Source organism: Trichomycterus rosablanca, chromosome 19 (assembly GCF_030014385.1).
Source record: "Trichomycterus rosablanca isolate fTriRos1 chromosome 19, fTriRos1.hap1, whole genome shotgun sequence".
NCBI classification, from domain to species: Eukaryota; Metazoa; Chordata; class Actinopteri; order Siluriformes; family Trichomycteridae; genus Trichomycterus; species Trichomycterus rosablanca.
Window position 1 is genome coordinate 21754906 of NC_086006.1, and position 25068 is coordinate 21779973.

Here is a 25068-nt window from a genome sequence, read left to right on the forward strand (position 1 = left end):
TACATTCGCAGTTCAATTAAAAAGACCTCAGTGACCTCCCCATTTGATTTGAACAGAGAGCATACCTGGGATATGCCAGAATGGGAGATCCCCAACAAAGGCGCAGCTATCAGAGCTATACCAACATAAACCAAAATATCACAGGAATCTTTTCAACATCTTATGTAATACATGCATGTAACACAGAATGGAGGTTATTCCCAGGGCTAGTAGGGCTTCTGGTAGTATAAATAAAACTAGCAGAGTGTATTTGATAACCATCAATAGTTTCTTTCTGCTTAGCCCAAAACAGAACGACGTAACAGCAGGATTTCCATTGGAGCGAGTGAGCTAAAGGGAAGCACTATTGGCTGTAAGCACACTCCATTTTGGAAACAGCTGTTTGAGATGTAACCTCGCCCACTGACTTCAATGGGGCTGTCAAAGGAACGTCGGGACTGAAGACGCTGGTGTGTCTGTAATCAGATTCTGCTCGTCGAAAATTACAAATATCTCCGAAATATGGGAGAGGAAATGAGAAATAAAGCTCACTGACTGTCCAGCTGCGGGATCAAGTTCTGGAAATTCGGACGAATGAAGGTAAGTGCTGGATACAGTCTTGCACAGTGTTGCATTGGCTTTGTGTTTAGCCCACACACAAAGGATTATGCGAAAATATAACGGTTATTTCTTCTAAACGTTCAGGTAGAGCAAATATGCAAACATTATTCTTTTTTTGTTGATCGAAAGGACACGACACGGTTAGGTTTTAGGACTCTAAATGCGAACGGCTATTTGGTTTGATGCTTTCTAGAGTAGAGCGGGTTAAGTCCCAAATGACTCCCTTTGGAAAACGTAGTGCACTGAAATGTTGTCGTTTCATTTGTATTGTAGTGCACTTATACAGGGATGTCTGAGTTATTTGGGATGTTTGGTCTGTCTTTGGCGTCCTGCTTTTAACGATAAACAGTTGGTTAAGTTAAAGTTGAAATATCAAGCTACATAATGAGTGGAGTTTATTTAATATATAATTTTACTGCTATTTTAGCAACATTCGTGTAGCCCTAAGTTTTGTAACTTTTGAGCTTGTTATACTACTTTCTAGTATTTTTGTTAATGTATTTTATGTGCCAGTTGTGTCATTGACCGTCCTTATTAAATATAAAATATATTGACATAAAGTTAAAGTCTAAATCCTATAAACACTTGTTAGGGCCAAACGTCTGCCACTGTTCATTTTGTGATTGACTAATTTCTGTTTTGTCTTAATATCTAACATTATGCTTGGTATAGTGCTGTAACATTACTGACTACAGCTGGTGACTTTGCTGTGTCCAGACAAATAGGGCTAGTTTGATTACAACTGGAAAGTCTTGGAAGCTCTATACAGATCATGCACAGCAGTTTAGCAGTTTATAGATTTTCCAAGTCAACTTTATCATTGTAAACAATTGTCTGTAAGTACAAAGTACATAAAACAAGGGGCATCTTGTCAGGGATAGAAACAAACCTAAACTCTTACCTAATGCTAAAACAGATTTGTCCAGAGGTTTAAATTTGATCCAAGAAACACCAAACACAAGCCAGTCATTATTTAAAAGCTGCTTAAAAGCAGGTTTTACTTTCAAAAATAAAGCCTTTTCTACATGGCTTTAGAGACTGTCTTGCAAAGATGCCATTGCTTCAAAAGTGGCACATGAAAGCTTGACTCTAGTTGGTTCTTTGTTAATTATGGATAAAGAAAAAGTGTAGGTAGTTTATCTCAAAATCTGAATTTTCCAGCAGCAAATGCTAAGGCCACAACAAAGCTGGCTTTCCCAAAGTCCTGATCTCAATCCTGCCAAGACTAGGTGGACTGTACTAAAAATCTACTAAATAGGGCTGGGCCAGCAGCTTGTTAACGGCCCACAGTAGGTCCACAGTGCTATGTCATAATTTAATTGCTTTTGCATATATGTCATATTTTAGATCATTAAACAAAGATAAAAAAGTAGTTAAAATACATAATTCCAAAGCACTGTGGATTTAGGACTCAGATGACCCATTGTATCCAGCAGCTGCCACACTGATGAAGTGTCATTAAGCGCTCAGCACTAACTCATCCAAGATCTTACAAAAGATCCCAGGAGGTAGCAGGGAAGAAACCACTGCTAATCAAAAGAAGCCATCAGTGCTTGTCTATCACTTACAAAAAAGCCCTGAATGATCCCTAGATCTTTTGGAATAGTTGAATCAAAATTTTAACTTGGACTGCAAAGACCTTATTATGTCTGGGTTTCATAGTAAAACATTATACAGTGGACGGACTCCTGACCTGAGAAAAATAAATTCCAGTATTCATCAGGAATTGTCTTGAGAATGTTTGCTAGTAATCTGAAAAGTTTTTATAAACAGTCTAAACTTCAGATTTTAATGTAGCTTTATGTGCAGTAGTTATAATGATGGTGATCATATGGATCCTGACTCCTGGTGAGCATATGGATAATGTTTCTCCAGAGCATTCTGTCTTTCTGGCGTCTTCAGAATGTTAATAGCTTGTTCATTGTTTTTTTAAATTGTATCCATCCATATCCTTGCTGGCCATCCTGTTCCTCTTTCACCTTCAACTCTTGCAAGCATTACTGTCTTTTCCAATGAACTGGTTCATCTCATAATGTGTCTTACATCAGGAGAGCTTCAGTGATATTATCTGGGCTTGGGTCTCACACCAAGGGTGCACTGAAAGGTTAAGGAGTTAAATTCACACACTGTCATGCTATTATAAAGAATTCTTTAAGCAACCGAATTCTTTAAGCAGATGTTTTTCTGTCTCTCTAATGTGGAATAGCCAAAACTGGTAGACACATTTATAACATCACACAGTCATATTGCCCAGCTTAAGTGTATAACAGTTGATTAAAACAGTTGTTTGAAAAATTTGTGCTAATCTTAATGCAGTTTAGTGCAAATTGACTATTAAAGTGGGTCACAATTTCAGGATGCTTTAAAAATGGTCCTAAAGTAAAACTACTAAGCATGGAGATCCACTAATGGTCACTGCATCAAGATTCACTGACATTTACATGCTTAGCTAATGCTTGTTGCCTGATTTATACTGATTTATTTTCACTGATTTATAAAATCTACGTGTACTGTTGCCATTAAGAAATCAGCTTTGACAAAGACTATAAATGAAGCTTCCAAATAGCTGGTACACATTAATATCTTGAACTGTCAAACATCATGACTGTAATAATCAGAGCTGGAAGTCATTACTGCATTGTTTAGCATAGTGTCTTTGTGGATTACCATTCATTAGTTAATGTTTTGACATTAGCGAAACAAATACTCATCATGTGTATCTATACTGAGCACAAATTGAATGACTTTACACCCACTGTTTGATCAGTGGGAGAAAGTAGAGCTGGATCTGTGTTGGATACAGTCATTGAAACAGATAGAGAAAGCTCTTCTGAGTCTTTAGTATAAACTTCACATAAAATCTATGGTGCCACATTGGTCTATAGAAAATCCACTATATGGCAAGATGTATGTGGACGCCCTTTCTAATGATTGAGTTCAGTTGTTTCAGCCACACTCCTTGCTAATTGATGTTTAAAATTTATTGACAGAAACTAAATGTTTTATGCTTTCAACTGTGTGGCAACAATTCGAGGAAGGCCCTTTTCCTGCTCCAGTTTGACTGTACCCCTGTGCAAGAGTTAATAAAGAGTTAAGGAAGGAACTTTAGTGGCTTTTATGAAGCCCTGACCTCAATGCTACCGAAGACCCTAGTAAGAAATTGGAACATCTGTTGCAAGTCACATCTTTTTGTCCAGCATCAATTCCATAACCTTACAGATGCTCTTACCTTATAAGCGAAAATATTTACAGACACACTTTAAAATGTGGAAAGCATTTCTAGAATACAATTGGCGTTGACATATGCAAAGTGGGGGGCAGGCTATACTTATGCCCATGGTTTTGGAATGGACTGTCCAACAAGCTCATATGTGTGTACTACAAAAGTGTAGTTTGAATAGCTGAAATGATTGATGTTGCATAGCTGAGCTTTTGTATGAGTCATGCTGTTGTACGAGTTATTTTGGATGTTCATAATTTCCCTGGTAGTTTCCAGTTCATTAAACTAAAGACTTACTTAGACTTATTTTTGAGTGACTTCCTGTGACGTTTTTACAACATCTTCTAAAAGAAACAAGTAGCAAATACCTCCTGTTTATTTCCACTTGAAATAAGAAACATTCAGTACTGTACCAGCCATTTTTACAGGTTAGGACTCTACAATTGTCACAATGCGGAGAATACGGATAAACTTTACATATGATGTAGAAAGTTTAGTTTAGGCTTGACTGCATCCTTTACATGGCACACCAAACTAGCTGGAACACGAGTAACACAAGTTAAGCAGGCTTTACATAGTGTAAAATAGGTTTAGAAGCTGCCATGCAGCTTAAAGATGATTGCCTACTGTGACACTACGGTTCAAATACTTCAGAACACCCACATTCTCATGGTGATATTGATATTTAAGCAGGTTAATTCCAGTGAACATACAAAGGTAGGCAGTAAGCTTCAGGGGTAACTAACAAAAACTTGTTGATGCAAGAAATCCATCCATCAACCTTCTCTTTGACCTTCATCTCCTCCTGCCTGACAGCTCTATCCTTAGCACACCTCTCCAGATGCTCAAACCATCTCAATCTGGCCTCCCTGCTTGTCTCCAAACCTATGATATCTGTGCTGTTCCTCTAATAAACTTGGTCCCAATCTCCATCCTCTTCAATCCCAAAGAGTGGTTGGCTAGCAGGCACCAACCTGTCAATTATGTGCTACAACCCTTACAATTAAACATATTTTGCTAGAATGGCCTAGACTTCCAGCCATCAGAGATGACTTTTATAGGGTTGAGAACAATAAAGACTTGTTCAAGAAGATTCCTCCAATTAAAATTCTTAACTTTTAAGACATACTTGATATAAAACAAATGATCTGAACAAATAATGATCTACAGTTTCAATATCAGTCTGTGCCATAAATATAGCCAGTATGTTGCTGATATGGCAAACAAACAAACACTCCGAAAGAGAATCGCAGCATCTTCATCTCTCCACCTCCAGCTCCCTTTCCTGTGTAGTCCTTAACAGAAAGTCTCCAGACTTGAACCCCATCAAGCTGGTTTAGGTTGAACTGAGCAACCTACAAGTGAGACACCTTTGTTGGAACCTCTGCTACAGTGTTGCGAAGAACTTTCAATATTTGTTTTATGCTGTAATTTAACAGCATGTTGAGACATGAATCTGTGTAAATATGAATAAAAAACTGGAAAAATAGGGGTGTTTTGAAACTTGTGATGGTGTACGTAGATCCAAATCTCCTCTATTACATCATGTATTGAGATTAGGCTGATATATTCATTTTAACACCACATATTAAGTACTGATGCTATAATATTTCTCATTTGATATAATTAAAAAGAGCTTCCTACAGAGAAATAAAAGCTTTTATGAAATACATTTAAATCAGTAGGTTATCATCCATAAAAAAGCTATTTAAAAATTCAAGAAAATAAATAAAGATTTCAAGGCTTTTATCTGCTTAACAGGAAAATGATTTATTTTTGTTTAGCCCAGAGCCGTAACGGTCATTTACTGTAATTCATTTTCTTTTCCTTGTCCGGCTTCTAGTGTTTGGAAGCTAATTGATGGTGGCATTTCCCTAATGCAAGTGTAACTGATTAGCTTTGAGCTTTAAATCCCTACATCAGTGATTGGACTGGTCTCAGATTGACTCTTGCACTGAAACGGTCATTAGTGGTTTTGCTTTATTAACCAGGCTTGTACTGTGGAGAACTTTGTTATTTGATGTAATGGCATCTGGCCTTTTAACAGAATGTGTTATTCGACACATATAGTAAGTGCATTTTTTGTACCGGTGATACAAATAGAAGACAAATGTTATAAAATTGCCTTTTAGCATAATTTTCTTCATCCAACACTATAACCATCCAAACCCTATTAAACTACATTAATTAAAAGTAAATATACCGATCAGCCATAACATTAAAACCACCTCCTTGTTTCTACACTCACTGTCCATTTTATCAGCTCCACTTACCATATAGAAGCACTTTGTAGTTCTACAATTACTGACTGTAGTCTGTCTGTTCCCCTTTCATGCTGTTCTTTAATGGTCAGGACTCTCCCAGGACCACTACAGAGTAGGTATTATTTGGGGGGTGGATCGTTCTCAGCACTGCAGTGACACTGACATGGTGGTGGTGTGTTAGTGTGTGATGTGCTGGTATGAATGGATAAGACACAGCAGCGCTGCTGGAGTTTTTAAACACCTCACTGTCACTGCTGGACTGAGAATAGTCCATCAACCAAAAATATATCCAGCCAACAGCACCCCATAGGCAGCATCCTGTGACCACTGATGAAGGTCTAGAAGATGACCAACTCAAACAGCAGCAATAGATGAGCGATCGTCTCTGACTTTACATCTACAAGGTGGACCGACTAGGTAGGAGTGTCTAATAGTGTGGACAGTGAGTGGACACAGTATTAAAAAAAAACTCCAACAGCGCTGCTGTGTCTGATCCACTCATACCAGCACAACACACACTAACACACCACCACCATGTCATTGTAACTGCAGGGCTGAGAATGATCCACTACCCAAATAATACCTGCTCTGTGGTGGCCCTGTGGGGGTCCTGACCATTGAAGAACAGGGTGAAAGCTACAGGGTGGACTACTGTCAGTAATTGTAGAACTACAAAGTGCTTCTATATGGTAAGTGGAGCTGATAAAATGGACAGTGAGTGTGGAGGAGGTGGGTTTAATGTTGTGGCTGATCGGTGTATATATTTATGTAGATTAATGGGTAAAAATAAATTCCACACCACAAATTGTGCACAAAAGGGGTCTGAATACCTTCTGAATCCACTGTATATGAAGTAATTACCAGGATCAGGTGCACCCTATGGTGCAAACTCTCTAATGTTCTCATATTGCAGGCTGGTAATCCCCCTATACATACTGCTTAAATAGAATAGTGTAAGGATTAACATTAGCATGCAGTCAAATGCCTACCATGGCCTCCCCAGTCACCACATCATTGAAATTCAGGCTTCATACTGTGAAACGTCAGTATTTCAGGATGAATTTATAACCTTGCTCCACATCACACACATCTCCACATACAGTGTATCTCTCTGTATTCACTGTGTTTGATATTTAAACATAAGGGGAATTTGCATTGCAGACAGTTATGTACAAGTTGTGCATGTAAAATGATAATTTTTGAAATCCTGTTGATGTGGCCCATCAACGAGATTAAGCCTGACAAAATTGCCTTCAGGATGCTTGTACTTCCTGTTGCATCCTTATTATTTAATAATTAATGTGTGATATTAAAACGTTTGCTAGGCTGTGCTTTCCAGTGTGAACTATCTTGTGCATTAGTGAAAGGGTGACTTTCATGGGCTTTTATTCTCCTCCTGCTTTTTTTGTCAAATTGTCGAAAACTTAGTAGCATGACGCAGACTCTGTCTCACTGTGAAATGGCCCTTTTAGCTAAGAAGTCAATTATCACACCACTTTTTGCTGCACAGTCAGAACAGTCAAAAAAGTCACCAAGAAACCAGATTTCTCCCTGGGAGATCTGAAGCTCTGCTCCTGATTAAATCATTAACTGCAACTTCTAAGAAATCATTTGCAACAACCTTTTAACTTCTACAAACAATTAGACAAAAAATGACTTGGTTTAATTACACCACCCCACCACTGCTGGAACCCAGGACTCAAATCCCCAGCACTGATTTTGGTAAGTCAGGTGTCTACATACATACAGGGTTGGCTGGCACCCAGTGAATCCAAGAGACACAGTGTGACCCAGACCAGCAGCAAGCATTGCTGAATGTTTTTGGAATGTGGTAGAAAAAGTCATTCAGAAGAAATCAGGCCAGACCTAAAAAATGCTGAACAGATAATCAGTTTATAGTTAGAATTATGCTCTGTGAGAACCATATCTTTGGTTGCAGCCATTGCTGCTGAAAGTGCTGCAGCGATTCACAACAGAGATGGTTGTATGGATGTTGGATAACTTATATAATAACAATGGCAATCAAAAATAAGACAATTGGCTTTTCAAGCAGCTGCCTACAAAAATGCTTTTTTAGGACAAAATGAGAACATCTGGATTCAGAAACACTTCTGCTAAGCTGGTGGGTTTTCAGATGATCATCAAAAATACTGAGGAGACTAGTCTAGGGAGGAAGTTGGTAAAAATTGCTGCCACTTTAACGTCAAGCGAGAAAGGACTACACACACGTGATGTAACTATTTAAAATTGTATCTTAAAAAAAGGAAGTATATGCATTGGTCATGCAAGTTTTGCAGCCACTGCTGCTTATTTTATGTCTTTAGAAAAATCCATGCAGAACAACAGTGCTGGTTACCCAAACCACACTAGTTTATCCATAAAATGAACTGTTTTAGAATTAGAAGAACAGTTTTCAACAAAGTATTTTCTTACAACTACCAAGTGAGAACATCATTCTTTCTCACTGGCAAGCTTTTGATGGGCAATTTGGATCTAAATCATGGGCTGTAATGAATGTACTGAACCACTAATCACTAGCTTGGATTGAGCCCCACCAGCTTGAAGTTGCCATTGTTGGGCCCCACTGTTGTTAGTTTTGCGTTTACATCTACATTTTCTGCATTTAGCAGACACTTTTATCCAAAGCGACTTTCAGTACTGTGACAGTATATTTTCTAAGCAATTTAGGGGTTTTTTTATGCATTTTCTCCCCATTTTCCTCTTGATTTAGTGCATTCAATTTGTCTTCCGCTGATGCGGGATACCCGATTGCATCCGAGGAGAGCACGTCGCTGTACACGCCCCTTCTGACACATGTACAGCCCTCCTCTTCCCACCCCTGCATTCTGCACAGGTGTCTCTTCCACCAATCAGGGTCCTTACACCAGCGTATGAAGATCCACCCCACACATAGTCCGGCCCCCACCCTGCAGATATGGTGGCCAATTAGTATCTGCTGCAGGCACTGCCAATTGTGCCTGCCAGATGGCGCCCAGCCGATTGGTGGCAACGCTGAGTTACTAACTGATTGGTTCAGAATCTCTGCAGTGGTGTGCTAGCGGAATATCCTGCTGCGGTATGTGAACTGAAAGAGCACTGAACTTTGGGTGGTGTGTCCTGCTATTCCAAAACATTTATGTCATTTGAACAACTGATTGGAACATTTACAAATCCCAACATTATGCAAAGCTAGTGAGTGGAATGTGTTTATCATTTTAAATCAGTATATTGGGGGGCATTTCCAGCGTATCTGTACATTGCAGGGGGCATATCTCCTCCCAATAAATATTGTGAGTATGGCCTTGATGACAGTTAAAGTTTTTAGCCTGAAAAGCCATTCATGTCTTGAGATTCTTGTACGAGTCACAGCTTGCAGAGCTCTCAGTCTCATGACTCAGCTGTGATGCTGTTGGGATTGAGTTCATCTTAAGTCTCTTAGAAACTACTGTATCATCTTACCCCGGGCAGTCATCCCTCACATCCAGTGTCTCATTAAGTAGGAGAAACAATTTTCTGCTTTGCCAATGGTGTTTAGAAATAGTAGCTGCAGCAATACTGTGTAATTAAAATGCTTAATTTTGGTAGTTCTTGGCTCCTTTGAGTGACTAACCTAAACAAAAAGCACTTCATATATTACTTATATTATATATTATAAATATATTATAAAATTATATTACTTAATATAATTTTGCAAGACACTTTATGGACGTCTGTGCAAATCTTTTAACAGTACTTTGGTACATGCTATGACCAAGTGACTACATTTACAGTCACATGGCTTCAGAGTTCTTGCTCCAAATGATTACTGCTAATGTGCTGTGTTTTACCACACTGATTAATGGAAGCAGCCATGCTTACTTAGCCGAGAAAGAAAGCAGAGGCTCTTTCAATCCATTATGACCAGAAAATGGAGCCTGGAAAAAGTGCTTTTCTATAAACACAGAGTAGATCCTATTCTATAAATCACAGTTGCCTAGTTGTATTTCTCCTCTACTGCTGCAGACCCCTACCCTGACCAAGGAGGGCTGTACCTAACACACAGACCCTCTAACACAGGTGTAGTAGCCAGTCACTTCTTTTCACCTGCAGAATGTGGGTTTACACGGTGATCAGTATCTCATACAGAATATCCAGCACTGACCACTATTATTCCCTGTCGCAATTAACCAGCCAACAGAGGCCATAATTGCAAAAGCAGGAATCCCTTTGGCTTTCCCACCCTCAGACATAGCTCCTGGACACCTAGACAGATATGATTGGCTGGGGTGGTGGGTTAAAATAGGTGACCACTGTGTCATCTAAGCAACATTTGATTTATTTTCATGCAACCTTTACATTTATACATATTAATATTGTAACAAATATGAAATAACACAAACCAACAAGTGGTTAAATACTGTGGCTGCACCTTTTTTTAATTTAAATCATTCACATACCCTGGTCAGGGTTGTGGCAGGTTTGGTTCCATGGATGCAAGGCTGGATTACACTGGACAGGATACCAATCCATCGTAGGGCTTTCCCTCAGACATAGCCAGTCGTATTTGTGTAGATTTTCCTTTGATTGGCTGTGTCTTAAGGAAGGGGTGGTGTTGTAGAACAGCAAAGTCATTTGGAGGACAGTGCGCCCACAGTGCTGGTTCCAAGCCCGGATAAAACTGCCAGTTCTGACCAGAATGGCACGCTTTGTTGACCCCTTAATATCAAAGCAGCAGGAAATAAGTGCAGAAGTTTGTGTGGTGGACTAGTGCAATAGACTTACTGTGTCACTTGGGTGCCTGGCTGAATATTTTAATGAATGTTTTTAATATTTAATATGTTTCAAAATAGTAATTCCAGGGCGCTCAGGTGGCTTAGTGATACAACATGCTTGCTCACCAGAGCTGACATTTCGAACCCATCAGTTTGAAACTCAGCTCTGCCATCCGGGAGGCTGGGTGCTTACATGAAAAATGATTGGCTGTTGTTCAAGGCCAGGGTGCCGGAGGTTACACTTTGGTTACATTCATGACAGGAACGGTAGTTACTCATCACACAAGGTTCATCAGTTTACAAGGTTATATCAAACACAGTCATGGACAATTTAGTATCTCCAATTCACCTCCAATTCATCCGGAGGAAACCCACACGGACACGGGGAGAACATGCAAACTCCACACAGAAAGAACCCGGACCGCCCCACCTGGGGATCGAACCCAGGACCTTCTTGCTGTGAGGCGACAGTGCTACCCACTTAGCCACCATGCCGCCCCCAACTCACCTCGTGCAGGTAAAAAGATGCAGTTGGCTACTGCACACGTGTCGGAGGGGTCGTGTGTTAGTCACGACTCTAAACAGTCAGAGTGGAGGTAAACATCAGTAGAAAGGAAGCGAAACGCAATCGGGTAATTGGATACAACCAGATTGGAAGAAAAATTCAGGGAAAATGCAAAAAAAAAGTAATTCCAGTAAATATCCCAAAGATAAACATACAAAACTAATATAATGTACTAAAATTACACTAAAATTACATTAAAAAAGTAAACAAACACAGGAAATATTTCCTCTAAGACGCAGGCAAAAAGTTCTAATAAAAAATCTGCTTTTAATACTATATTTGAAATAAAAACTGAGGAGTGTTTTTCTCCCCCAGCTGAGCCATGCCCTAGGAGCTGGTGTATTTTAGCTCACTGATGGAGGATCCATCATTTTCCCTTTTATGGAGCTAACCGATGGCTCTGAGCGGGTCGTACGTCCCACACTTACAGGGCTTTGTCCTCTCAGTTTAGCTCTGCTTATATTAAAACATTTCAAGTGGCTGTAACATTTCACATTCTCTGTTATTATTGTATCCTGTTAGTGACTGCAGTGAGCTCTGTGCTAATAGTTCTTTAATTTCCTTCGGGATCAATAAAGTATCTGTCTGTCTGTCTGTCTTTCTATCTATCCGTCTATCCATCTATCTGTCCATCCATCTATCTATCTATCTATCTATCTATCTATCTATCTATCTATCTATCTATCTATCTATCTATCTATCTATCTATCTGTCAGTCTGTCTATCCATCTATCCATCCATCCATTCATCTATCTCTCTGTCTATCTGTCCATCTGTCTATCTATCTATCTATCTATCTATCTATCTATCTATCTATCTATCTATCTATCTATCTATCTATCTATCTATCTATCTATCTATCTAATAAGTCACGTTTTGTGTTTGTATCATCCTCTGTCCCATGATGGAAGCAAAAAGTCCCTGGCGTCTGTCATTAGCGCTGCAGCTTTTCCTCGGTAAATTAGCTGTTGTTGTCAGGACTGAAATAAACACCTGAGCCATCAGGCTTCTGGAGCTGCTTACAGCTGAGGTTGTCTCATTTTTTTCATTGTTTCATCAAGTGAAACTTATCAAATCATCTACAGCAAGATATGCTTGTTCTGTTAAAATCTCTGAAGTGTAGTGTAGTGGAGCCAATGAAAACAGGAACAGCCCTGCCTGATGTCAGCGTAGGAGGAATTGATTTAAAATAAAGAACATGTCATCAGAAACATCTAACAATGCAGACACTGTTGTTAAGAGTTTCACAATTTCTGATGAATGACGTTGATGAACCACAAATATCCCGAGGCTGACGTCAGAATTTAAACAGGATTACTGAGAATTCTGAGTGGGAAACACTGTACTCAATATTTTAAAGTGTTTTGTATTATTATTATTTATTAGGATTTTAACGTCTTTAGGATTTTAACACTTTTGGTTACATTCATGACAGAAACGGTAGTTACTCGTTACACAAGATTCATCAGTTTACAAGGTTATATCAAAGACAGTCATGAACAATTTAGTATCTTCAGTTCACCTCACTTGAATGTCTTTGGACTGTGGGAGGGAACCGGAGCTCCCGGAGGAAACCCACACAGACATGGGGAGAACATGCAAACACAACACAGAAAAGACCTGCCTGTGGATCGAACCCAGGACCTACTTGCTGTGAAGCGACAGTGCTACCCACTGAATCACCGTGCCGCCCTTTAAAGTGGCAGATGTAACACCTAAGCCGGATATGATAGTATAAAATACCTGGTTTAAAATGAGATTTTTTAGCTAATTAAAATAAAGTAAATTAAAATTAACATTTAAATGAAATAAAATTCTACACTTTTTATTTCTTCTTCTTTTGATTGCTCTTGTATTTAGGGGTCTCCACTGTATTAGTTTTTTTGCCTGATACACCTGAATCAACCCTCCTTATTTTTATTCGGGTTTGGCAGCTAAGAGCCACTGAGAGCGCACTGAGAGCATTAGCAAACATTTCATTATGAGTACTAAATAACGTTCTAATCAAATTATAAAGATCAGGGGTGCCCACATTTTCATGGCTTGAGATCTACTATTTAAGTCGACGGGTCTTCACGATCTACTTTTTAAGGTTGTTCACTTTGAAGCTTTTTTTAAATGCCCTTCAGTTGCATATATTGATATTCAGCATTACAGAGCAAGCAACTAAAAAAATCACACTAACCTTATTCTGATGATTTGCACTGAATGGTGTCAGACAGGTTTATGTAGTCTGGACAATAGCTGCTGATGCCAATTCCCAAGCAGGTACAACATCAAGTATTCATCAAGGATGGACCGATATTTAGACTTAATTATTTTCATGTTGAAAAAGGCTGATTCACACAAGTAGGTTGATCCAAAAATGCTGTAAAATAAGTGGCCACATCTTATGTTTGGATATTTTTCCTTAGCCAGCAAGTTCCAAAATTGTCCACCAGAGGCCCTTGACCATGTCAGATTGTAGGTAGAGATGGGACGATCGATCGGCTATGAATCGGTATCGGCTGATTTTTAATCAAAATATGCTATCGGCGATCGGCGATATTTCCTAAAAGTAGCCGATCCGAACGTGTGATATATAAAGACCATGTTAAGTTAACAGCTCAGTGGATTGATCCAGACTTTGAGCTACGAAGCACCAACCATCACATCACCATTCATCAACAATCGTACAGAAACCATCGTGAAAGCTCTTACGATGTAATATTGCTGATTGTAATATTTACTTTAAAAAGATAATTCAACCCGGTCACATCTGAGTCGATTCTATCAGCACGTTATATAAACTCCTGGTTCACTTTGGTAAATCGTAAGCGGTTCTTACTTGTGATGTAGATGAGAACAGAAGACGTTACAGAGCCAATCCGAGGCAAAAGTTTATTCATTACCAAATTCGTTAGTTCAGGATCATCTGCTGAACTTTTAGAAAACTTTTAGCTCCTTAGACGGAACGAGTCTGACTCGGTTACAGATCTGTGATAATAGCAGTTTAATTAAGCTTTTTAATGTAAGAGAGTCACACAAAATGTTCTGTAGTAGCTGGTGTTTATTTAAAACCACGACATTTAATTAATAACAGTAAACACGGAGAGATAACTGAGAAGAGAAACTTACGCTTCACATAAAAACGAATCAACTCATGAATCAATGAATCACTTATAGCGATACTGTGAAAAAGCGTCTCTTCTAAAGGCACAAACACACACACGCGCGCGCTGCTCCGGTTTATCTTTACTGTGAGGCTCTTTTTAAGTTTATTTACTGGTCTTGCCCGAATCAAATCGTTTTTGGTTTCTTTGTGCTTGGTTGCGCACTTATCTTTACAAACAGCACAGGTTTGTGGAGGAAAAATGCAAAAATGGCTCAAACTGGTGAATGAAAACTTTCTAGATTTACAGTGCTTTAGGTGGGCTGAGATGTGGTTATGGTAACAAACCGCAAATTAAAGAAACGGTGGCCATATTTTATGTCAATCACATTGACCTGTTTGAATGAGGTGCGATATACCAGCGGGCATTGTGCGATCAACTGGTAGATACGATTGGCGTATTGGGCACCCCTGATTAAGATGCAGTCTGTATCTTAAAGCTTTTTTTGATAACTTGAGTTTAGTTATGATAAAAAGATAAGAAGAGTTTTACCTTCATACTGGGACAAATAAACAATGCAAAGCAGCTCCCCTGTTTTTGTGATTTAGCTGTTATTTGTAGACCATAGTCAATTTAATTCTAATAGACTGTGGTGCATTTTAAACACTATTTACAAATCCTAGAAGGTAAAGTAGAACTGATTTGTCACTTTCTGGATGTTTTTCGTATTTGTAAATGTGCAGCTTATTATTAAATCTAAACGTGCTTAATTTCTTGAAGTGGGAATAGTAATGTGTATATAGCGAGGATGCTGACTGAAAGAAAAATACCCATGAAGTGCTAAATTCAGCAAAATATTAGCCAGCAGAAGGTATCCAGCCTAGCTCTTCATATAATAACACCCACAATGCTTCACGCAAACTGTTTCAGCCTCGCACTCAAAACCCTTTATTTTAAAGCAGCTGGCTGTTTCACTGAAGATACTTCTCTCTCGTCTACACACACACACACACACACACACACACACACACAGCCCCTGCAATTCCAGGAAATGAATGACTACCCAGTCTAACAGGATGGAATCAAATCCATGCAGAATTGCTAGTGAATCAGAGCCCCGGCCGTGGACAAATAATTAAAACTGAATTGTTGTTGAACAGGTGAATCTTTTTATTTTCTTTGCTTCAACCAGCTGTATGATTACCTGTGATGAGTAATGGTGAGAGTCTTATCTAATTTAATGGATTAGTCACAGTACAAACCCAAAAAGTCATTCCCTTAGGTAGAACTCATTTTCTCACTATAATGCTGATCTGTCAATGTTGGTATACCACCTCTTAACATCTAGATGCAAATACATCAATTTTACAGTTGTTTGAATAGGGGTTATAATAGGATGTCAGATTAGACCAGATGTGCTCTGTGCAGAGAACCCACTTGCCCTTTACATATGCAGCCCTAAAGGCTTTAAATAAAGAACTATGGGGATGACTGACACCTTGTTGATGCATTGTTGAGCACAGTATATACACCGATGAGGCATAACATTATGACCACCTCCCTAATATTCTGTTGGTTCCCCTTTTGCTGCCCCATACACAACAAACTGTGATGCACTGTGTATTCTGTCACCTTTCTATCAGAACCAGCATTAACTTCTTCAGCAATTTGAGCTACAGTAGCTCGTCTGTTGGATCGGATCACAGGGGCCAGCCTTCGCTTCCCACGTGCATCAATGAGCCTTGGACGCCCATGAACCTGTCGCCGGTTTACCATGGTTCTTTCTTCAGACCACTTTTAATAGATACTGACCACTGCAGACCGGGAACACCCCACAAGAGCTGCAGTTTTGGAGATGCTCTGACCCAGTCATCTAGCCATCACAATTTGGCCCTTGTCAAACTTGCTCAAATCCTTACGATTGTCCATTTTTCCTGCTTCTAACATCAACTTTGAGGATAAAATGTTCACTTGCTGCCTAATATATCCCACCCACTAACAGGTGCCATGATGAAGAGATAATTTTTTTTTTGCTTAGTAAATGTGTATTTTATTTATTTTGCTTAGATTTTCTATATTCTTATTGTACAGTGTCCTTGGGTGTCATGAAAGGCGCTTTTCAAATAAAATAAATTATTATTTATTATTATTATAATCAGTGTTATTCACCTTGGTCTCCGATTGAAATAAATCTTTGCATGTAAACATAGCCACTGTTATCTATTTGGATATAATCCCTTACACACTGGTTTGGTGGAGTCCTAGACCCTTATCTATTTAATCTTTACCTGTATGGGTGAACAAGAGTGGGTCGTGGACTGTAAATGTATGGGAGAAAGCATGTGTCAGGCAAATATACCCTCCTCGGGCACAATCGACGCCGCGTCATCAGCGTTGGAATACTGATTGGCTATGCTACACTGGGAGAAAATATATTGGTTTAAATAAAAAAGCTGCTTGATTTTGATGGTTGGTTTAAGATGACTATGCTCAGTTATCCAGATCAGTCTAAATTTGGAAAACTTGTGGATTGTGTCTTGCATTGGAAAAGGTCACTCGTATATCGTAATATGGTAAAGAATGCAGGATGTACTAGCACTGTGGTATTTCTGCTCCCATGTACCCATTCCATTCTGATTTCGTCCAACAGAACAGGCATTCCTCTCAACAGGGGAGAATAGACTGTGTTCTTCATTATTGATTTATTTCGAATACCCCAGTCTTGCCTTTTATTTACTTCCGCGGTTCCCTCTGCTTGGCCTGGCGCAGTCCTGTAGCCTCCAGAATCCATGACCCACTTAAACAGACTGAAAAGAGAAAGCACAAAAGATGAATAGCTTCTCTCTTTCTTGCTCTCTCTCTCTCTCTTGGAGTGTTTGTGTATGTGCACTGCATTCTTTAAATACACTGCATCCCACACTATCATCTTGAAAGCAGCTTGATGCACTCTGGCAGTAATAAGGGTGCTGCAACTTTTAGCTCCCACGTTTGACGGCCTACACGCTAAACTTGCGTGCAGCTCATACAAAATAGCCAGTAAAACGAGGACGAGATGAAGACGGTGGTCATTATTGTGTGACGCTACATGGTCTCAGAGGAACATTTGTCTTCTGGTTAAATTTAGGCTATGAAATGAGTGCAAGAGCTGACTTCATTACCTCCAGTGTGGAAATAGAAGCTCTGCTGCAGTAATTATTGCTAATGCATTCTGCCGTTTATATTAAAGAACTGAGGGTACAAGGCCAATTATTCACATTAAATTATTAATCTATTCAATTAACACACACAGCTATTTCTCTGTTTCTCAGCTCATCATTTTCTGTCTTATTTTCCATCCTGATCCTCATTTCTTTTCCCCTTTTTTACCCCTAATTTTCTCCCATTGTGTCCCATTCTTTTTTTATGCATTTTCTCCCCTTTTTCTCTCTTTTAGCGCGTCCAAGTGCCCGATTGTGTCATGCTTCCTCTCCACCAATACCGATCCCTGTTCTGATTGAGGAGAACGAAGCTAATCCACGCCCCCGCCGACACGTGGGCAGCATGCTGTATGCATCTTATTACCTACACTTTGACTGAACGGAGATACACACCCTGAGAGCACTCTTTTCTAATCTCTGTGCAGGCGCCATCAGTCAGCCAGCAGAGGTCATAATTTCACCAGTCATGAGAGAGAGACCCCATCCGGCTTAGTCCTGCCCATATCTGAACAACAGGCCAATCGTTGTTCATGTGGCCACTCATCCTAGCCGGCAGGCAGAGCTGAGATTCGATACGATGCATTCGAGATCCCAGCTCTGGTTCCAGCGTGTGTTTTTACCGCTGCACCACCTGAGCGGCCTTTTTTTTTCTTCTTTTTTTTCTTTTTTAAATGTTTAAATCTTTTTTTTGTTTTAATTCCTCTTTTTTGTCACTATTAATTTTCCATTTTGCTGTTTTCCTTTTTTAATATTTTATTTTCCTTTCCATTTAATAATTTTGTAGAATTTCATATTGATTTTCTTTTTTATTTTCCTTTTTTATTTTTATTTTTTTCATGATTCTCTACTTTGTACTTTCATCCCTCTTTCCCTTTTTACTAGTTTCTTTCTTTTACTTAAATTATTTTTCCCCATTTACTTACCCCTTAATTTTTCATTTTTTTATTTATTCTACAGTTTCTTGATTAAAAATCCCTACTTTTTCCTTCCATTTCTCCCTTTCTTAAACTTGGCATGAAACTCACTGAAAACGGGAGTGGCTGACTGTGCATATCTAGGAGAAAGCTTGTGCTAGGCTTAACACTTCCAGATATATTACACTTCAAACATATTACATCTCGTAGAGAAGACTCTGGTGGGAGTGTGCATATTTATGTGCATATTTAAACCAGGGGACAAAATTCGGATGGGTAAAGCCAGGGACAGTGGTAGCCTAATGGGTAGGGCTTTGTGCTATCAACTGAAAGGTTGAGAGTTTGAATCCCAGCTCTGCCATGCAGCCCTGCGCTCTGACCGTGTAACACCAAAAAAAGTGTTTCCTGATTTCTTTGGAATACCCTAGTCTTGCCTTTTATTTACTGCTGCAGTTCCCTCTCCTCCAATCTCCATTGGAGTGTTTGTGTGTGCACTGCATTCTTTAAATGCACTGCATCCCACACAATAATCTTAAAAGCAGCTTAATGCACTCTGTCAGTAATCAGGTAATAACTTGTACAAAAATTTAATAAGCAGTATTTTCTGTGTTTTGGTATATGCTTATTATTGAAAGACATATAACTGAGGTAATATTTAGTGGTTATGCAAATCACCCATCTCATCTAAATATCTAACCCAGTGTCTGATCAGTACAAAATTCACTGACATGCTGTTTGTGTTTTGCACATATTTTGACAATGTATGTAGAAGTAATAATAATGGTTCATTCCTCTTTTACTCCATTGTATCTCACAGGTGGAATGAGAAGGCAGGTCATGGGCAGATGATGGACGTTGAGTCATCATACTCGGATTTTATTAATTGTGACCGCACGGGCCGCAGGAACGCAGTGCCAGACATTAAGGGAGAAGAAGGGGCAGTGGTGAGCACCAGTGAACTGACCAAAGACGTGGCTCAGATGGACCTGAATGCAGGAGGTAATATCTATATGTTTGCTGGGTCAGTCTGTCATCATGTGAGAGCAGCTTGTCCGGTCAGCTTTGACTTATCATGGTGCTGGCAGATAATAGTAAAGTGTAAGAAAAATGGGTTTATAAGCTTTGGTGGGTGGCATGTACTCAAGTGTGTAGCTGTTATTTACTTCTCTAAAAAATCTGATGCACATCTGGATCATTGTGTACTGCCTGGCCACAAAGCTTACATATAATGCTTTTAACTCAATCAATACTTTAAGCCTTCTACACTGACAGCATGACATTATAGATTTAATATAGATATCAGGCACATTGTCCCTAAGTTTAAAGTACTGAATAATTTATTTTTTTACTATTTAAAAGTTTAACATTTCTCGTTTTTGTGAATGCCATGAGAGCATCTCTACTCATGTAGATGTCCAGCAAGCTAGCCTTCGGGTGTCCACATACTTTTGGCATGTAGTGTATAAATGCATGTTTACATTGTATGCACTTATCCAAACTCACACTTGTTTCTGATTCCATTTAGAGCAATTGAGGCTTGAGGGCCTTGAACAAGGGCTCAACAGTGGCAGACTAGTGGAGGTCTGGCTTGAATGTGTGACCTTTTCGACCATTTAGACCTTTAGGACCTTAGCTGCTAAGCTACCACTGCCCACATAAATGCAATTTACAAAAGAAACCACAGGCTGTATTTAGCCATTGTGCCTGACTTTGGACATGTCTGACCTATCCAGAGAAAATACTATGCTAACCAGACCACCTGTGCTAAGCACATACTTCCCTTTCAGATTTCTTATGTTAGTGCAGCCTTTGTTTAAGGTCAGATGTGCTTGTTTGTGTGTCTGAAACACAAAGGGGTGAAGGAAAGGTTGAATCGATGCTGTCACCACGAACACTCTCAGCACTGTTGTTAACACTGGAAGTCCCCCTTCCTTAAGTGTTTCCTCCCCATTTAGGAACATTTCCACTTCTCTGAATAATAAATTGCTTCACAAAAGCACATGAACGGATCCAGTACATTTCATTATTTTGTTAACCCTGTCTATGAGAAACTTTTTGGCACACATTATTATACGGGGAAGTTGGACTCAATAATGGCTTCATGCCAAGCTTTGATAGCCTTCATAGTGAGGGAATAATGATTTCTTTCCCACGTTGCATTGTATCCTGACAGAGATTGCCCAGAAACTCCACCAGATATGGAGTTTGAGAAGGCGATGAGTACTACATTGTTTGTGGTTATTGTTTTTCTGCAAGACCAGATGTTTACTCACTGGCCTCAATGATTACATTACGCAATGCTGCAAATATCCCATTCTATTACTTATTACAATATGCTTTATTGGATTCAGATCTGGTGACGGGGGAGGTTATTAAAGTACTCTAAACTGTCATGTTCTCAAAACCAGTGTGACATGACTTGTGCTTTGTAACATGATGCTTTATTATGCTGGACTTAGCTATTACATAATAAAATAGAAAAAAGAGGCACGCACAATATTAAAAGTAATAGAAATAGTACTCAGATAGGGTGGCACAGTGGCTCGGTGGGTAGCACTGATGCCTCACAGCCTCCTGGGTTCGATTCCTAGGTGGGGCGGTCTGGGTATTTTCTCTGTGGAGTTTACATGTTCTCCCCGTGTCTGCGTGGGGTTTCAATTGGAGATACAAAATTGTCCATGACTGTGTTTGACAATAAACTTGTGAACTGATGAATCTTGTGTAACCAGTAATTAACGTTTCTGTCATGAATGTAACCAGTGTGTAAAACATGACGTTAAAATCCTAATAAATATATAAATAAAGTACTCAGATAGGCTGTGGATTTCCTTGATACCTTGATACCACCACTACCAGCCCAACTGGTTGACTCAACATCATATCATCTGTTTTGATGAGCCTGCCAACACAGTTTGTGGCATTCTCCTCATGTTTGGGCTCATCAGTGCATATTCTACGCCACACCCCGTTACTCACTTGACAATATTTTTATGCTTTTCAGAAGCAGATGCTGCCGCTGCTCCAGCTGTAGAAGGAGAAGCATCAGGAAGTCAAGAGCAAAGCAAAGAAGGAGCATCTTAAAGATGAAGAAGAAAAAAAAGGAGCACAACCTCCTCTATCATCCCCCATTTTTTTTACACTGCCAGTGATGAGCTGCTCACAGAGGGGGCGAGCATGCACACTGTTACCTGCCCATGAGACTCGAATCTAAATCCACAATGGATTAACTATGATTAACTGTGCTTTGTGTTTTCACCATTTCAGAGAGGAAGCACAGACCTTTTGATGCCTTTTTTATTCTTAACTGTAAGTTTGAACTGAAACGATGAAAAGTATTAAGAACTTTGGTTCAGAACTATGATATTAGACAAGGAAGTACCAAATACACCTGTTAAAATGTGCACATGATTGAGTCAAAGGTTTTTTTGTTAGTTTTTTTTGTTTTGTTTGTTTGATTAGTTTTTTTTTAATCAACAAGTATAGTTGTAACTGAATGGGTAGTAGGAAAGTATGTATTTCCTATTATTCCCTGAGGTCAATATAGTTTGGTTTCTGTATTACATATATCTTATATTGTATGTAACATAATTAAAACTTTCTGTTTGCTGAAACAGCTTTTGTTTTTTCTTTCTATTGGTCATATCTCTAAGTGAATTGGAAAAATGTTAGTTGGGTGCTCAGGTTGCGGTAAAACAAGCTAGCACACCAGAGCTGACATCTCAAACTCGCAAGTTTAAATCTCAGCTCTGCTACTGGCAGGCCGGGTGGCTGTCTTCATGCGTCTGTCAGGAGGGGATTTCTCAAAACTGCTGCAGTTATGACCTCAGATGGCTGACGACGCCTGTATGGAGATGGCGGAAAATAGAGATCAGCGCATCACTCTCTGTACTTGATTCGAACCTCCTAGGACTTAACAAACAGGTGAAAAGAAGCAGTTGGCTGCTGCACCTGTGTTTTAGTCCTGGCTCTCTTCATTTAGAAGCGGAGGTCAGCAGCAATAGAGGAAGCAAAATGTGATCAAGTAACTTGATAGGACTAGATTTAAAACACTTACAAATCGTCTTTTTCACTTTACATTATTAGTTTGTTTGGAGTTTGGAGTTGTTTTTGGCTGAATCTCTGTGAGAGATAACTTTAGAATCCATTTGCATTCAGCTTCTGTGATCTGAAATTTAGGCACAGAGCATCGAGCAGCCATGTAATTATGCTGAAATCCACCATGTCAAACTGTGGGCTGTTTTAGAGAGAGCTTAGTGTTTATCTTTCCGGCCCACTGCTAAAATGGGCATTAAAATGTCATGTTTTCCAACCAGCTCGGTACAAAAGAAGTCCACAATAAGTGTGTACCTGCCACAGTGACACTGAACCACTGGCCATTTATGTTAGCCATTTTTACAATATACACTACAGATACAAAGCCTAAAATATTCTATTTTTACTGATGCTTCTGTGTGGAATAAACTGTGTAGTTTATTTTCTCTGCAGATTCACTTACAACCTCAAGCAACATCTGAAAACACTTAAAAGAAATACTCTACAGATCTTCAACCAAAAAATGCTCCACCAAAAAATGCTCCAAAGTAAACGTGAATATACAACAGAAAATTATTAAAACATGTTTTCAATATTAAAAACAGAACTGAGTGTTTTTGTTCAAGACCAATTTTTTTATTTCTGGTAATCTAAAAATGTGTGTTTCCAAAACAAAAACCATTACACTTCTCAAATTAGGTTTATAAAACAAGAAAAACATTACAGATTGTGTTACCAAAGCTGTAATATAAACCAAAAGAGCATTTGCAACATTGGGCAAAAAACAATGTTTTAGTTCATTCTAAAAGTGTTTGGCTGGGTTAAGTTCAAGGCATCACTGTGTTTCTGATTTCAGTGATTGAAGAAAACAGTTAACAAAAGCGCATAACGGAGAACAAAGGGGCACGAAATTGTACGAAAAAACACGAAGATGCACGCAAGCGCACAAAGGCGCACGAAAGTGAACGAAGACGCACGAAGGAGCTCAAACGCACACGACACGAAAGCTAACTAAGACGCATGAACTTGCTCGAAGGAACTCAGAAGCCCCGAAAACGCACAAATACACCAACATGCACAGCAACGAATTAGGCAGGCTTGCAGTACGCTATTTTCTGGTTCGGATTTTGTAATTTTAATATTCAAAACTCTTTCTCAAGCTCCAAGCGCGGCTGAGAGACAGGACGCTGTTTTAACTTGCAGTCTGGTGGGCTGTGTTTCAATCCACGCATGAAATTGTAGCTACCTGAACTCACTGCATCAGGCTGCATTTGAAAGAGAAGACTAACCAAGCGAGTTTTGGATATTTTACCTAATATTTATGTTAAGTTATTTGATTCGCCTCTATAAAAAGTCTCCACTCTTTATATATTCGACTACTTTGTTGATAATTTGGTGACTTACACGTTGCACTAATTTTGCTGCATGCTCCAATATACAGGGCTCCCTTTATTTATTTGTTAATTACATGTTTTAAGGCCTGTTATTCAAACAATACAGTGTGTGGTGCGATGGGATGGATTGGGACCATGTCTGGGATGTACCTGTGCCCAATGACAGCTGGGGTGGAACTGAAATAAACAGCCCAAACAAGCCACTATTAGTGACTAAGTCACTACCTCAGTCTTCCCTCTGCTGTTCAAATAGAAACCTACAACGTAATTTTTTAATTCACGTTCAAGCTAACTTCTGATCATGATCAAGGTCACGGTGGGCCAGGTACTTGGGAACACTACTCCCTGGAGATGGTGCCATTTGTTTGCAGGACGCCACACGCTTGTCAATTTACTTAGAAAAGTGGACTTAGATGGTTCTAGAACAGACCTGGGCATTGTACGGCCCGCGGGCCACATCCGGCCCGCGTGAGGGTCGTGGCAATTAAAAATGAGATGTAAATAAATGTACTGTACATCAAACATGCAATATAACAGGATTGATTTTGACGAGAGCGCTGTGTCTTTAAATATCCGTACGTTTCGATTTGCGTATGCGCGTGTGTGTGCGAGTGTATCAGCTTCACTGTAATGCGAACAGAACTGAGTGTGACTGACGGTGGAGTTTTTAACAAGACACGAACTTCTGAATTGTTTATTTACTAAAGTCAGATGTAACGCTGGTTAAGGATCAGAATTTAGGCCCTAAATCGCTGTTACGGTACTAAACAGAAATACAAGAACATGATCGATGCGGAGCGTCACACCTGAAGCTAATCTAACTAAACTGCAAACGCAACAAAGACTGTTTTATAAAGTTTAACACATCCAGAACTGAAGCAGTCAGGACCAGCTTTTTAAAATGATTTTAAAAATAATATTAAACAATAACAAAGGACTGATAAACAAATGAGGTAATTAGACTCAAAACAAAATAGTGTAAAGTTTAAAAACCTGCACATTTTGTTCACATTTGTTTTTGCATTTGTTTGTTTAAACA

General features: G+C 39.2%; 1 protein-coding gene across 1 annotated transcript; it reads left to right on the forward strand.

Annotated features, from left to right (window-relative positions):
• The first annotated feature begins 394 nt into the window (after positions 1-394).
• pkig (protein kinase (cAMP-dependent, catalytic) inhibitor gamma) lies at positions 395-22214 on the forward strand. The gene is made up of 3 exons (XM_063015796.1): positions 395-579; positions 19421-19602; positions 21605-22214. The coding sequence occupies exons 2-3, from the start codon at positions 19449-19451 to the stop codon at positions 21682-21684; spliced, it is 234 nt and encodes a 77-aa protein (XP_062871866.1). The 5' UTR covers positions 395-579; positions 19421-19448; the 3' UTR covers positions 21685-22214.
• Positions 22215-25068: the final 2854 nt, after the last annotated feature.